Genomic DNA, 15,911 nt, shown 5'->3' with positions numbered 1-15,911 from the left:
GTGCAGGAATAATAAAAAAAATTCCATTTGACACTATAGTGAAAGCGTCTTTCGCGCTAAATTAAACATGCACTCAGGAATTCGTTACCCAGCCTTTGAACAGCACTTCATTAATAGCAGTGTATGGCAATTCTTTTCACTCCTGAAAGACCTCCATAAAACATTTGTTCTTGTAATGCAATGTCTGAGAAAAAGTGTGATCTTCCTAAACCACAAGAAGCTCTCGTTCTTTAATTTTGCTCTAATATTTATCGGTTTTAAGATCGGCAAATCTGTTCCTGCATGACTAATACTAACTTGTCCTGGCAGAATATTCTTGTATTTTGGAGACAAAGACATGCAGTACATTTTGCCATGTCTATTTGAACTGTTTGATTATATTTAGTAGGTCATGTTGTATCATGATTAACAAAGGCAGACATAGCACTGCACTGTATGATTCCCAACAATCTATTTAGTACAGTGAAGGTAAGGAACCTACACTGTGGGTTGGAGGTAACGAGATGGCTATGCGACCCACATATTAAACTTCTACAGTTTCTATTTTGCATAAATATTTGTAGGATTGTGTGACAAGCAGTCGCTGAGGACAAGGAAATAAATAAAATCGCATGAGAATATGAAAATGGCCCATAAATGTATGAAATGAATGGACCTGAATGGAATAGGATGGATCTGCTGCAAAGGAAAGCTCCTACTCCGTACCATCAATTGAAACTAATCCAATTATGACATTTGAAAGGTTATATTCAGCAAAATATTGGACTCTGCTGTGTCCATTCTTTGGATGCAGAATGGGGTCAAAATTCACCACCTGTCTTCCGTGTTTCAAGGGCTCCTGAAATAGACTGACGCCAAATTAGTTTGGGCACTGTTCAGGGATCCCTTTAGCTGGTTAAAATAAGTCCCTTGCGTGTAGTACTTTCATGAGATGCCCAATGTCTGTTTCAGGATCTCTCAATGAATTAATTGGAGCTCAGGTTTTTGGGGTTCTTCACTGACCATAGCCTGCAATTTGGAAATTATTTTAAAAAATGTAACTTTGTGTGGTGGTTCTCCACGCTCCTTGGCATTGCCAGTGACCAGCCTAAATTGGTCCTCTTTGAACTGCTGAATGTCCCTGGATGCCTGGGCAGCCTCCAAAGGCCGTTGAAAGATTACCCCAGTTTTGGTCATGTCTCCTTTACCTCAGGTCTCTACAATTCTTCTCCCAAAAATCTGACCTGTGGTGAGATATTTCCACACATACTTGCCAGCTCTTCCTATCCTGATGGAGCCTCGTGAGCATGTTTCTCTCTGGTGGCCTGCTTCCACCATGCTTTCTTCCCTTTCTTTAACTACTCTGCTGGGAGTTTGGCTACAAGTGGGTATCTTAAGCTGATATAGGTAGTACTCATTGTTGTGTATTTTTAAAAAATGTGTTAATGGGACCGGGACGTCACTGGCTCGGCTAGCATTTCTTTTTACTGCCCATTCCTAATTGTCCTTGAGATAGTGGTGGTGAGACGCCTTCTTGAACCACTGTAGTCCGTGAGGTGTAGGCACACCCACAGTGCTGCTAGGGAGGGTATAATATACAATATCCATAATCTTCATTGATCACCATTGTCTGGGGCCAAATGCTATCAACCGTGAACATAGAACACATAGTGCAGAAGGAGGCCATTCAGCCCATCGAGTCTGCACTGACCCACTTAAGCCCTCACTTCCACCCTATCCCCGTAACCCAATAACCCCTCCTAACCTTTTTGGACACTAAGGGCAATTTAGCACGGCCAATCCACCTAACCTGCACGTATTTGGACAATGGGAGGAAACCGGAGCACCTGGAGGAAACCCACGCAGACACGGGGAGAAGGTGCAGACTCTGCACAGACAGTGACCCAGCAGGGAATTGAACTTGGGACCCTGGTGAAGCCACAGTGCTAACCACTTGTGCTACCGTGCTGCCCCTAAAGTAAAGTGGTAACAAAGAATATTGTTTAGAAACCTGTGTGCAACTGATCAAACACAATGTGAGTTGTATGACACACGGCTTTGACAAAAGGTCATCTGGACTCAAAACATAAGCTATTTTCTCTCCCTACAGATGCTGCCAGACCTGCTGAAACTTTCCACCATTTTCTCTTTGGAGAGTTGTATGTTTCTTGACTAAATTAAATTGCTGATCAGTTGAAGTGTTTTATTCAATAAAAACAGAACTTGGTGATAGGAACACAACATGTACTTCTCAGCCGATCTGGCAGCATCTATGGAGAGAGAAACACAGCATCCAAAACAACCCCACCTCTCCCCACATGGTCACTGTCTCTTGTTCAGTTTTACTTCTACTGAGCACTGACCTTTGATCTCCTGTTAAGACATTCTGCTCTCTTACCTGCACTCTCCAGTCCCTACTGGCACCATTAACAGCCCATTTGTCTTATGTCCATGACATCTTGTCAATCTCTCCTTAACTCTGACCTACCACTGACTATCCATTCTGCACGGACCCTCCCTCTCCAATTATAAAATTCATTATATTTCTAGCCCTTTTCAGTTCTGTAGAAGGGTCAATGGAGTCAAAACGTGAACTCTGTTTCTCTCTCCACAGATGCTGCCAGGCCTGCTGAGTTTATCCAGCATTTTCTCTTTTTATTTCAGATTTCTAGCATCTGCACTATTTTGCTTTTACATATACTTCTCAACCTGGGTCTGTCATCACTTGTTCAGCTTGTCGCTGTTTCATCTTAACAGAATTTTTGAGGCGGATTTAAGGTTTTCTGTTATGGTTATGATGTTGCATCTGGGCTCCCTCCCTAGTACTACATCGATTCATAAATCTAAAACCTCCCTGCCTTGGACAGGGTGGGGTTACTGGGTTATGGGGATAAGGTGGGGGTGTTGACCTTGGGTAGTGTGCTCTTTCCAAGAGCCGGTGCAGACTCGATGGGCCGAATGGCCTCCTTCGGCACTGCAAATTCTATGACAGACTATAATCAGGTACATTATTCATAATATTTGACACAATACAAAATATCTACAAATATTTTTCTTTTCAAAACCCTCAACATTTAATCCAGATGAAACTAGATAAACTAAATGTGATATTTATATTATTTGTTCACGGCATGTAGATAAGATCAACGCTTACTGCCCGTCTCTAATTGCCCTTTTGAAAGTAGTGGTGCATTGCCTTCTTGAGCCACTGTTAAACTTCTTAAAGCAAGCTTATCATTAATTTATGACTTACTGTATGATTGCGGGCCAAGGTGGAATGCTAATGCAGAATATTAAGTTAAAACTGAGTGATTTGAAAAGTATGAACTGACCTGTAGGTGACCTAGGATGCAATATGTTTCGGGCCCATTCAGACCACAAGTTGAGGAAGCAGATAGCTGACTGTTGCGCCCCACAAGCAGGTCTCCAAGAGGTGGGTAACAAGAACCAGCATTGCAGTCTTCTTGTGTGTGGGCAACATTTACCAATGCTGTAAATACATAACATAGATTAGGGTAGAATAACATTCTTCCACAGTTTATTCCAACTGTGGGACAATTCTTAATTAGGATGTAGGTGCAGTGTCTGGGAAAATGGGAAAAAAAAAAGATTGTGGCAGCAAGTCTTACTCACCTGAAGGTGGTGGTTATTTTAAAAAATTCTTATCCCTGTTTTTCAATCTCTCTGTCGTCTCAGTCTGTTCTCTCTCTGCAATTTCCTTCAGCCTCAGAACCCTCCAAGATCTTTGCGCTCCTTCAATTCTGGTCACTTGCCAATCACTGATTTTTATCCCTCCAGCATTGGCCTTCAACTGCCAAGGCCCTAAGCTCTGGGATCCCCTCCTGAAATCTCTTTGCCCCTCCACCTCACTTTCCTGCTTTATAATGTTCCCTAAACTGTACCTCTTTAGTCACCTGTCCCAATATCATATTATGTGGCTTGGAGTCAAATTTTGTGTGGTTATGCTCATGTGAAAAACATTGAGCTGTTTTACTGAGTTAGAAAGACTCTACGGCCGAAATCTTTCATCCTCATTCTTGGCTGAGTTTTCCCGGCGCTGCTGAAAGTGAAGAGGTTTTGGCTGGAAAACCACATTCTCCGTTCTCACTCGCATCGGATCCCGCCATGGACGAGACTGGAGAACCACACCCACAAAAAATGCAAGTCGTTGTCATTGAAGGATAATCTTTTGACAGTGGAGAGAAATGTTACTTGCATTTGACTCTTGTGGCATCTGATTTGGAAACGTTTGGTATGGATATCAGAGTAAAGTACAATAGTGTTCTAATTCCCCATCACTGAGACATAACTTAGGTGAGAGCCAAAATGCATCAGTAAAAAATAATGTGAATGATAAGATCTTTCTGGAATGCTCTAGCACGGGAAATTACTCATCAAACAGTGTAAATTCAGAAGACAGCATTCCATTTTTCTCTTGGGTTCAATTATTAATTTTGGGATTTATTTTTATTATGGTCAAAATGGTAGGTAAGAAATCGACAGTCATGTGTTGGGAGAGGGATCATACAAAACTACGATCTCATTTGACCTTTTTCATTTCTTTCAAATATATGAAAGACTGCTGAACAGTGTAGTGTGTTCAAGGGAATTTTAGGAAGAAGAGAAAGTTAATTAATTGAAACAGTATTGCTTAGAAGTACTGTTCAGAAATATGCAAGAGAGATAATCTTCTGTAAAATACAAATAGTTCTGCTGTAGCATTGCTCAAAGTTGGGCAAAGTTGTATATCTGTAACTGTTTCAGCTAAGACTTCGTGTAGATGCACGATAGAAAGTATCCTATCTTGCTGCATCACAGCCTGGTATGGCAACTGCTCGGCCCAAGACCGTAAGAAACTACAGTGAGTGGTGAACACAGCCCAGTCCATTAAGCAAACTCCCCTCCCATCAATTAACTCTGTCTACATCTCCCGCTGCATTGGGAAAGTGGGCAGCATAATCAAAGACCCCCTCCCACCTGGGTGATTCTCTCTTCCAACCTCTTTCATCAGGCAGGAGATACAGAAGGTCTGAGAACACGCACCAACATATTCAAAAACAGCTTCTTTCCTGCTGTTACCAGACTCCTGAATGACTTTCTTATGGACTGAACTGATCTCTCTATGCATCTTTTCTACTGTGTAGCATTACACTCTCTATGCTTCACCCACTGTTTATGTCCTTACATTGTGTATTTATCGTATGTCCTATGTTTTCCATGTATGGAATGATCTGCCTGGACTGTACACAAAATGATACTTTTCACTGTACCTCGGTACAGGTGACAATAAATCTAAATCTAAATCTATCTCTAGGGACAGCGTCTTCACAGTAGAATTCCCAATTTACATACCAGAAATATAGCACACCCAAGAGGCTAATAAGAGTGAGAAACGTCTTCATAGGAATCATAGACACAGTGGAGGACCTTCAAGCAACAACCAATAAATTACATTGACTCCAACAGTGAATGGACATCAACAGTGCAAGTAAATAATTTCCCAATCCTATTCAAACTTGACATTGGCGCTTCAGCAAACCTGATGACAAGCAAAGATCTCGCATCAATCCCAGGGGAACACGAGATGCTACCTGCTGCATGTAAGTTGAAAGACTACAATGGCAACCAGATTGCTTCCAGAGGATCGTGCCGTATGAAAGTAGTCAATAAGAAGGTCAAGAAAGTACTACGTTTCGAGATTGTGGATGACCAGAAATCTTCGCTGTTAGGCACTCAAGCCTGCAAGGACTCATGAATACCAAAGACATCATGACTGGACGATGACATCCAGCAACTGCTTCGTGAATACCCTAACGTATTTCGAGGTATGGGTATATTACCATACCAATCCAAAATGTTGCTCAAGAAGGATGCAAAACCTGTCATTCATCCGCCAAGGAGGGTACCAGCTCGGCTGCGCGAAAGGCTAAAAGCAGAGTTACAATGATCACAGTCTAAAAGAATCATCTCAAGAGTCACGTAACTGAGTGACTGGGTCAGCTCGTTAATCTGCATCAAGAATCCTTCAGGTGATCTCAGAATCTGTATAGATCCCAAGGACCTGAGCAAGAATATCTGTAGGGAGAACTACCCTATCCCCAAGCGAGAGGACATAACTTGTGAGATGGCAAATGCTCGCATTTTTACCAAACTTGACGCTTCACAAGGTTTCTGGCAGATGCAACTAGATAATTCAAGTAAATGGCTCTGTACGTTCAACACTCCATTTGGACGTGACTGTTTTAATCGTATGCCTTTCGGGATTATCTCAGCCTCTGAAATATTTCACAGAATCATGGAGCAGATGATGGTGCATATTGAAGGTGTCAGAATATATGAAGATGACATTATCATTTGTCGACTACGGAAGAAGATCATATTGCCAGGTTAAGGAAAGTGTTTCACAGAATCCACCAATATGGACTGAAACTCAAGCAATCAAAGTGCACGTTTGCACATTCATCTTCAAATTTCTTGGGTGATATAATATCAGCTCAAGGTGTCAGGCCAGATAACGAAAAAATAGCTGCAATCCAGAACATGCAGCAGCCGAAAGATAAAAAAGATGTGCTTCGATTTCTAGGATTCAGTAATCTCTCAGGTAAATTTGTATCCAACTTGCCAATGAGGACGTCAGCTCTATGAAACTTGATCAGGAAGACTACAGAATTTGAATGGACTCCATGTCACCAAGAAGAATGTGGACCTCAAGCATCAACTGATGACATCTCCAGTTCTGATTTTTTTTGATCCAACCAAACCTACAGAGATCTCCACCGACGCTAGTCAAAATGGAATGGGTGCGGTGCTTCTGTAACAAGTCAACCAAATAGACTGGGTTCTAGTAGCATACGCGTCCAGAGCAATGACCGCCATGGAGTGTAGGTATGCACAAATTGAAAAAGAGTGTCTTGGGCTGATCACAGGCATCATGAAATTTCACGACTATGTGTACGGGCTTCCTACGTTCATTGTAGAAATGGATCACAGTCAATATAATTGAAAAAACCCTAAATGATATGACTCCTCGCCTGCAACAAATGATGATGATGTTGAGGAGGTATGATTTCACACTAGTCTACACTCCGGGAAAGGACCTCTTCATAGCTGACACACTATCTAGATCCATCAATACTGAAAGCTCACCTCCTGAGTCCATTGACGATATTGAAGCTCAACTGCAGTTGTACAAGGAGAATCTTCCGGTGTCTGACGAGAAGTTGCAGCAAATTCGTCGAGAGACACAAAAAGATGCGACCTTGCTGAAAGTAATACATCATCTCAAGCATGCTTGGCCAAAGGGACACTGTCCACAGTTCCAAAACATACAGGCAGAACTGACTGTAGTGGATGGACTGTTACTCAGTAATGACCAGATCGCCGTTCCGCTAACTCTCAGGTCAGAGATGCTCAGCAAGATTCACGAGGGACATCTCGGAATCAAGAAATGCAAGAGAAGAGCACAGCAGGCTGTATATTGGCTTGGGATAAATAAAGAGATAACCAACATGATAATGGCGTGTGCCACGTGTCAAAAATATCAACCGGCACAAGGTAAGGAGACACTCCAGCAGCATGAAATAGCGACGTCACCGTGGACGAAAGTAGGCATTGATTTGTTCCATGCTAAAGGTAGGGACTATGTTCTCATCATAGACTACTACTCCAATTTTCCTGAACTGATGAAACTTCCAGATCTCACTTCCTCATCAGTAATTAAGGCTTGTAGGGAAACATTCGAGACATGGGATTCCGCAAATGGTTATGCCCGATAAAGGTCCTTGCTTCGCGAGCTGGGAGTGGACAGACTTCTCCAAATTATACAATTTCATCCATATCACCTTGAGTCCACACTTTCCTCAGTTAAATGGCAAAGTCGAGAAAGGTGCACACATTGTTAAGCAACTAATAGGCAAGGCGAGTGATTCGCAATCCGATAATCACTTGGCTTTACTTTCATATAGAACCTCATCATTAAGCTCAGGCCTGTCTCCGACTCAAATGGTTTTCAATTGTGATGTGAGAACAATGCTACCCACAATACAAATCAGCAATCCAGATCAATCGTATGTACTGAGTAAGATCAAACAACAACGCAACAAACAACGACAGTATTATGATCTACATGCGATTCCACTGAAACCACTAACAGAAGATGATATCATTCGACTTCGATATCCAGAAGGAAGATGGTCTCAAACTGCTACAGTGATCAGACAATCACTGCCACATTCGTATATTGTCAAGGTTGCAGAGGGTGTACTACTCCGACGAAATCGGCAAAACTTATTAAAAATACAAATTCCTAAACTTGTATTTCCCACGTTGACTTACATGAATCACTCACCCAGCACCACTTGAATATTACAAAACCAGCTGACATTGATCAGAAGGACATTAAAAGCTCAGCTCCTCCAAGTCAACTGAGATTAAGCAGAAGACGACGTAAACCCAATTCTTTAAATTTGTGACCATTGAACTGATTGATTCATTGCCTCTGTATAATGCATTACAAACTGCATTGTATCTTTATGTACAATTTTTTTTACAGCATATAGAAAATATGTAACATAAAAAGGGGGGATGTAGTGATCTCTGTATATGTATATACATGAAGGGTTAATATGTAGTCAGTACAGTCAGAAGATCACTGGAGGGCAACACTATCAGTGAGTATAAATACAAGCTCAATCTGTTTTCCCGCTCTCTTCGCGTATGTTGTGGCTAGAGAACAGAAGTATAGTTACCTCAGAGTGCAAAGTATAATATTCATAGTTAACCTAATTCTATCTTGTTTAATTTGACTACTAGTAAAAGTATTGAAGGCTCAAACACACAAGTTAATTGATTATTTACTCAATAAAGTATTTGTTATCACTGGACAACTTCAAGTATTCATCATCATCAAAGTTAAGTACAACTTGGCATAAACAAATGAGTAACATATATTATTCCAAGTAATATAACACACGCCATCGGGATTCTCCATTTCGCCGGCTGGTCAATGGGGTTTCCCATAGTGGGGCAGCCCCACGCCGTCGGGAAACCCCTGGGCTGCCGGCAGAATGGAGAAACCCGACAGTGGAGAATTCAGCCTAACATGCTTGGATTTCCAAATGGCATACAATAAGATGCCATACAACAGCTTAAGATGAAAGGTAAGAGCTTATGGAGTTAGAGGTAATATGGGAGCGTGGATTGGTTAATGGACCAGATGCTGAGAGCAGAGATAAATAGGGCATTTTCAAGTTGGCAGGCTATGAATAGTGGAGTGTCACAAACATTAGTGCTGGGGCCTTAGCTATTTATGATCTATATTAAGGACTTAAATGAAGAGACAGAGATTACTGTATGCAATTTTGTTGACAATACAAATCTAGGTGGAAAAGTAAGCTGAGAGAGGGCACAAAGAGGATGCAGAGAGATATTGGGCTAAATTCTCTGGTTCCCCCAACCCCCTATTTCTGGGTGGAGTGCCATTCGCTGGTGGTGGGATTCAGTACTCCTGCCACTTGTCAATGGGATTTCACATTGAAACCATCCATGCCGCCGGGAAACCCATGGATGAGGGAATGCTTCTGACAGGAACAGGGAATCCCAATGGCTGGAGAATTCAGGCCATAGAAATGATTGGACAACAAGGTGACAGATGGAGTATAATGTGGGGAAGTGGGAGGGACGTTATTCATTTTGGTGGAGGAGAGAAATAGACTGAAACCCCCAATTACCTTCCCTTCTGTCCATAATCAGTGTGGATTATTTTGAAAAGGTATCTTTCCAAAGGTGTCTTTCCAAAACCCTGTTACTGTGCAGTAAATTTACAAGTACCAGCAGCGGCTTTTATGGGTTTAAACAAAAAGGATTATTTATTCACACACTCAAGATGGTGGCAGCTTGCTGAAGTGGTGGAAATGGCACAGGATGATCCTTTAAATGCGTGGCATGGTGGCACAGTGGTTAGTACTGTTGCTTCACAATGCCAGGATACCAGGTTCAATTAGGGCAGCACGGTAGCACAAGTGATCAGCACTGTGGCTTCACAGTTCCAGGGTCCCAGGTTCAAATTCCTGCTGGGTCACTGTCTGTGTGGAGCCTGCACTTTCTCCCCGTGTCTGCGTGGGTTTCCTCCGGGTGCTCCGGTTTCCTCCCACAGTCCAAAGACGCGTGGGTTAGGTGGATTGATAAATTGCCCTTTGTGACCAAAAAAGTCAGCCCGTACCAGCCTCCCCAAACAGGCGCCGGAATGTGGCGACTAGGGGCTTTTCACAGTACCTTCATTTGAAGCCTACTTGTGACAATAAGCAATTTTCATTTTCAAAAGGTTAGGATGGGTTACTGGGTTATGGGGATAGGGTGGAAGTGAGGGCTTAAGTGGGTCGGTGTGGACTCGATGGGCCGAATGGCCTCCGTCTGCACTGTATGTTTTATGTCTATGTCTATGTCCTGGCTTGGGTCACTGTCTGTGCAGAGTCTGCACGTTTTCCCCGTGCCTGCGTGGGTTTCCTTCAGGTGCTCCGGTTTCCTCACACAAGTCTTGAAAGATGTGCTGTTAGATAATTTGGACATTCGGAATTCTCCCTCTGTGTACCTGAACAAGCGGCTTTTCACAGTCACTTCATTGCAATGTTAATGTAAGACTATTTATGACACTAATAAAGATTATTATTAAATGTGGAGGCTGATGGGGTGAAAAGTGAGCACAAGAGGAACCCTATCACGCTTCTGGGATGGAGTAAGAGCAGAAGTGTGGAAAGATGGGTCAGTCACGGTTGAGGCCTGTTAGCTACGGGGTTGGAGGAGGCAGGGGATGTGGTGGGGAGCTCATGTTTGAGGAAAAAGGAGATTGGAAGGGTCAGGTGAGGTCATAAAGATTGGGGGTTGTCTAATTGTGAGGGGAAGGTGAAGAAGGTAAACATGGATGCAGCAGGAAATGGAACAGTCATCTACATTCTGACATCGACAGTCCTCGCTTCCCTTTAACCGCCGGGCTTCACTGAAAGCTGAATGTGGTTAGATTTATAATGGTGGTTCACTCCGAGGCATGGAGCCTCGTTATAATATTTAAATAACAAACCCACCTCCTGTGAATGGGCTTGGCTGCTCACCCATCACCCGACTTTTACTAAAACTGGAAAACAGATGGGTTTCAGACTTTTAACCTTTTCACACCTCACCCAAACCAAACCCACTTGTTTTGAGGATTAAGATAGCTGCTTGCAAAGCTTAAACTTCCAGGCCAAAGTGAATTACTTGTTACTAGCAGCGTCAACCTAAATGACATGTTTCACCAAGCTAGGTAAAGAGTCCAATGATATCAGTCCTCCTCAGCATGGCTCAGCTTGTTCAGAATACTGCAACCTCTCAGCTAACAAATACTAACATTAATGTGGCACTGACATCAGTCTCCTGGAATGAGTGGCAAAATGTTTCGCAAACACCCAGCTAAACTCCAGCCTCATAAATCAATGTTGTTTTTGTGAATAATGTGGAGAAACATTATGTTGGCTGGCCTATTTTAAAATGATTTTCCTGATGGTTATGGTGCTGGCACTCACTAAAAGGATGGAGCAGAAATTACCCATGCGGCAGCGAGAAAACCATCCGATGCTTTCCATTTAGATTTTTTGAAACATCAGTGAGGATGACTGAATGCTGGGTTTGTGTGAATCGGGGATTTTCCCTCACCCCAGGACACAATTTGCCAAAACACAGCCTTCAGCAGCACGCGACCTAACCAAGTAAGAAAAATAAACCCCCAAAAGAGAGGAATACCAGGATTAGTCTAAGGATGCCAGGCAAGGAGTACCCCCATACATCATCATCAAAGAGGATACTAGGGAAAGAGCAGCATAGCCTCATTATGGACAAAGGACTGCTCCCCTGGGGGAAACCCGGCTTCAAACAGGATGACACTCAATAAGTCACGATATAAGATGGCTTGGAAGAGGGTGGCTATCTCCCCCACTCAGCTTATCCTCGAACTGAAGAAGGGCTCCAACAATGTCGATCCACAGCACTCGCTCCCACTCAAACCCCACAACACACAAGCTCCTCCCTCCAAAATAGAACCCTATCTCCAGATAGGCAGCAGACCAGGTGCCCTGTAAAGGGGACTTTGCGGGGAAGGAAATCTTGCTCCACCTCCCAACAAACCCTTCACCTGATCCAGACAAATGCAGTTATTCCTGCCCTAACCTACTTGATCAAGTGACTACTGCCACTACCCAGGTAGCCAAAAGAATATTGAAGAAGGCAAGTCAAACAAGGATTAACAGAGGGCAGCACGGTGGTGCAGTGGTTAACACTGCTGCCTCACGGGGCTGAGGTCCCAGTTCAATCCCGGCTCTAGTCACTGTCCGCGTGGAGTTTGCACATTCTCCCCATGTTTGAGTGGGTTTCACACCCACAACCCAAAGATGTGCAGGCCAGGTGGATTGGCCATGCTAAATTGACCCTTAATTGGAGAAAATGAATTGGGTACTCTAAATTTAAAAAAAACAAGGATTAACCGGCCACACCCTGGAGTGCACCATTCCCCCACCACCAACAACTCCAGAGACGCCAACCACAAGGAAGAATCATAAGGAACCCAATCTTCTCTGGGATACATGGGGCATGATTTAACGCTTCATTGCGTCCGACTTGGTGTCATGATAAAGCCATTGGAACTTGCGAGAGGCCTTTTGCGAGATTTGAGACGCTCGAGATGATTTGCGAGATTCAACCGAACCGGATTCTCCGGGTTTCCCGGAACTAACAACCTCCCCAGCAAGGCCTCAACCCGGCACTGTTTAATACTGGTCCACACAAATGTGGACCAGGTGTAACGGCACCTGGGGGCTTTCCCACGCCATTGTTGACCTCTGGATGTTTGGGGTCAAGGCAGGGTGACACTCTGGCTCTCCCATGGAACCTGGGTACCTTGGCAATGCCAAGTTGGCACCTTGGGGATGCCTGGGTGTCAAGGTGACATTGCCAAGGTTTGGGCCTGATGGGGCCATGCCCACAAAAGGGGGTGGGGGGGGGGGGTGAGGGGGGTATTAAAGGTGTGGGGGGGGGGTGAAGGGCAGGCATGAAGAGGCCTCTTAGAGGGTGGGAGGAGTGAAGGATTTGGGTCCTGTAAGGGGATGAACCAAAAGGTGGGGGTGGGTAGGGCAGAAAAGGTGGGTCCCTCAGCAACCCCATAGCAGGGTGTACTCACTTGGGGTGGGGGGTGGGGGTATGCCCATGTGGGGAGGGAGGTGACATTGCCCATGGGTGGAGGTGTGGGGGACCCTAAAACTCACTAAGAAATCAGGGCACCCTTTCAAAATGGTGGCCAGATCTTTGTGGAGCCGGTGTTGCTCCCAGTTCAGCTCCACAGTGAAAAAAAACGTGGGCGAGACCAGGGATAAACTCCCTAAGACCCAAAGGAATGACTGCGGGCACGATTTAACAGAAACAAAACAGAGTCCCATGTCGAGCACGTTTAGCCGGGTGTTTCCTGGCAATGGTAGCGCCAAGAATGATCCTGCTATGAGATGGGACTCTGCTTAATTTCTCGGCCTCAGTGAGGAATGCTGCGCGAAGGCCAGACCTAGTCCCATTTCCTGCACTAACTTCCCAGGCCCCAGGTAAATATGACGCAGATATATTTAAATGAACCCAAATCCAGTTTGCAATGTCTCGCGAGGTTTGGTTGTATCACAAGGTCGGGAACAACAAGGCTGATAAATCCTGCCCATAATCTATATTCTGAATGAGGGTGAAATGCAATACTTGTGGGTGCCTGTTAATGGATTTGTCAGGGGTGGCACGGTGGCGCAGTGGTTGCCACTGCTGCCTCATGGTGCCGAGGACCCGGGTTCAATCATGCCTCCGGGTCACTGTCTGTGTGGATTTTACACATTTTCCCCTGTCTGTGTGGGTCTCACACCCACAACCGAAAGATGTGCAGGGTAAGTGCATTGGCCACGCTAAATTGCACCTTATTTGGAAAATAATAGAATTAGGCACTTTAAATTTATTTTTAAAAAAGTTAATGGATTTGTCGGATAACCATCAGATACAGGAACCTTGACTAATTGTTCCTTGGAACAATGTGTGCACCGGGAAATATATTCAGGACTTTCGAGTTCTTATAACTCTGTTTATAACTGAATCTTTACTCAGACTTAGAGGAGGAAATACGAATTTCAATACTTTTGCACTAATAAGTACGCAGAAACCGATTTCCTGCAAATCATCTGCCTAAAAGTGAATAAAATTATTGCCAAACTTTGCTACATTTCTTTTGCCATACTCACCAAGCAATGTGACAACCTGCAGCCTCATCTCTTTTTGTAGGATCAGAAACGGTGCGAGTTTTTCTGAAAGGAAAGAGCAGAACTGGGATATAATTGACCAACAGCAATAATGTGACTGGAACCTATTTGTACTCGAATGAATGTGCATGATTTAAATGAGCACAGCGTAGCTGCATATAATGGAGAATCCTGTGTGTGATGGACTTGGTCTGATAGTCTTCGGCTTGTACAAGAAATCAGGTTTGTCCTTTAAACCCAGTAAACTAACATCTAGAGGTCAAGCTCTTGAAATCAAACTCAAATGTGCATCAGTATAAAAGTGGCTTAAACCTTGAAAATTATAAAAAAAAACCCTCCCTCCCCCCCCCTCCACTTTCTGCATCTACTCACTCCTCTCTTCTAACTCTTTTCTTCTACCTACCCATTGCCTCTGCCTCCTCCCCCCTACTTTGCCTTGGTTGCATGAGACGCCGTGTCGTGCCTCAGTTAGTCACACACTTGCTTCTGAACCACTGAGTTTGAGCTCCACACTCATTACTGAGGGTGTGCCGTGTTGCCAGATGTGTCTTTTGGATCAGATGTTAAACTGAAGTACCCTTGGCCCTCTCAGGTGAAAGATGCCATGGTGTTATTTGAACAGGAGCGAGGTGCTATTCTTGCTGTCTTGGACAATATTTGTCATCATCACTAAAACAAATTATCTGGTCCTATTATATTACTGTGTGTAATTTGCTGCCATGTTTCCTCTATTACAACAGTGATGACACTTTAAAAGTGCTTCAATGGATATAAAACACTTTGACACATCCTGAGGCTCAGAAAGATATTAAATACTGGAAAGATTTTCTTTTGACTCAATTACATCTTCACTCTTTAACCTTGCTTCACATGTAAGGTGCTCTGACTCTTGATGAGCGATTGACTTTAAGATCATCCATCCGCACCTATTCCTGCCCAATCTTGCGCATTGTCAATTCCCAGGTCCAATATATGTTTGTTGCACCCTGATTATATACCCCACCAGCGTGACAACCATACACAGGCTGTTTCCATTAGAAATTCAAAAGGAAACAATTGAAATCAGGACCGATTGCATGACTTTAAAAGAGAATTAATTTTGAATTTGCTTTTGCAATTGCCCATTGCTCTTTCCTACTACTTCAACTGAAGATCAGACTTGGCTTGACTTCACGGGGTAGGTAAGCAATAGTGTAAAATGGGTGAAAGTGAACTAACAGACAGTTTTATAACACAAGATTTTCATTTCAATTGAAGTCAATGGGAGTGATGTAAAGCAGACCTCTGACAAGAGCTGGGGGGGCGCCATACTACTCAATAAGAGGATGGCATTTAAGGCGATGAAGATGGTTACGGTCCCAGGGTTACGGGAACGTCATGGTCAGTGGTTACATGGACGGGGCACCGGTTGCCCTTGTGAATGTGTATGAGGATAACAGGGACGACACAGAATTTGTAAAGAAGACCACGGCCGAAATCGCCAACATAGATAAGCACCGACAGATCATCTTGGGGAGGGAGACTTTAACTACATACAGGACCTCCTGATGAACAGGTCAACCCCCAATACTGGGAAAATGACAGGCATGGCTAGGGAACTAGGGACATAAATGGAGCAGATGGGAACTG

The 15,911-nt window shown here is 43.7% G+C and overlaps 1 protein-coding gene across 1 annotated transcript in view; it reads right to left on the bottom strand.

Moving 5' to 3' along the window:
• The window catches only part of LOC119973347 (laminin subunit beta-4-like), a 163,850-nt gene that overhangs the window by 141,528 nt on the left and 6,411 nt on the right, over window positions 1-15,911 (bottom strand). Inside the window, 2 exon segments of the mRNA XM_038811282.1 lie at window positions 3,312-3,469; window positions 14,265-14,327. Coding sequence (XP_038667210.1) covers window positions 3,312-3,469; window positions 14,265-14,327 — 221 coding nt within the window.

The sequence above is a fragment of the Scyliorhinus canicula genome, chromosome 11, assembly GCF_902713615.1.
Source record: "Scyliorhinus canicula chromosome 11, sScyCan1.1, whole genome shotgun sequence".
Taxonomy (NCBI): Eukaryota; Metazoa; Chordata; class Chondrichthyes; order Carcharhiniformes; family Scyliorhinidae; genus Scyliorhinus; species Scyliorhinus canicula.
The sequence above is the reverse complement of the archived record's forward strand: the minus strand, read 5'-3'. Positions and strand labels throughout refer to the sequence as shown.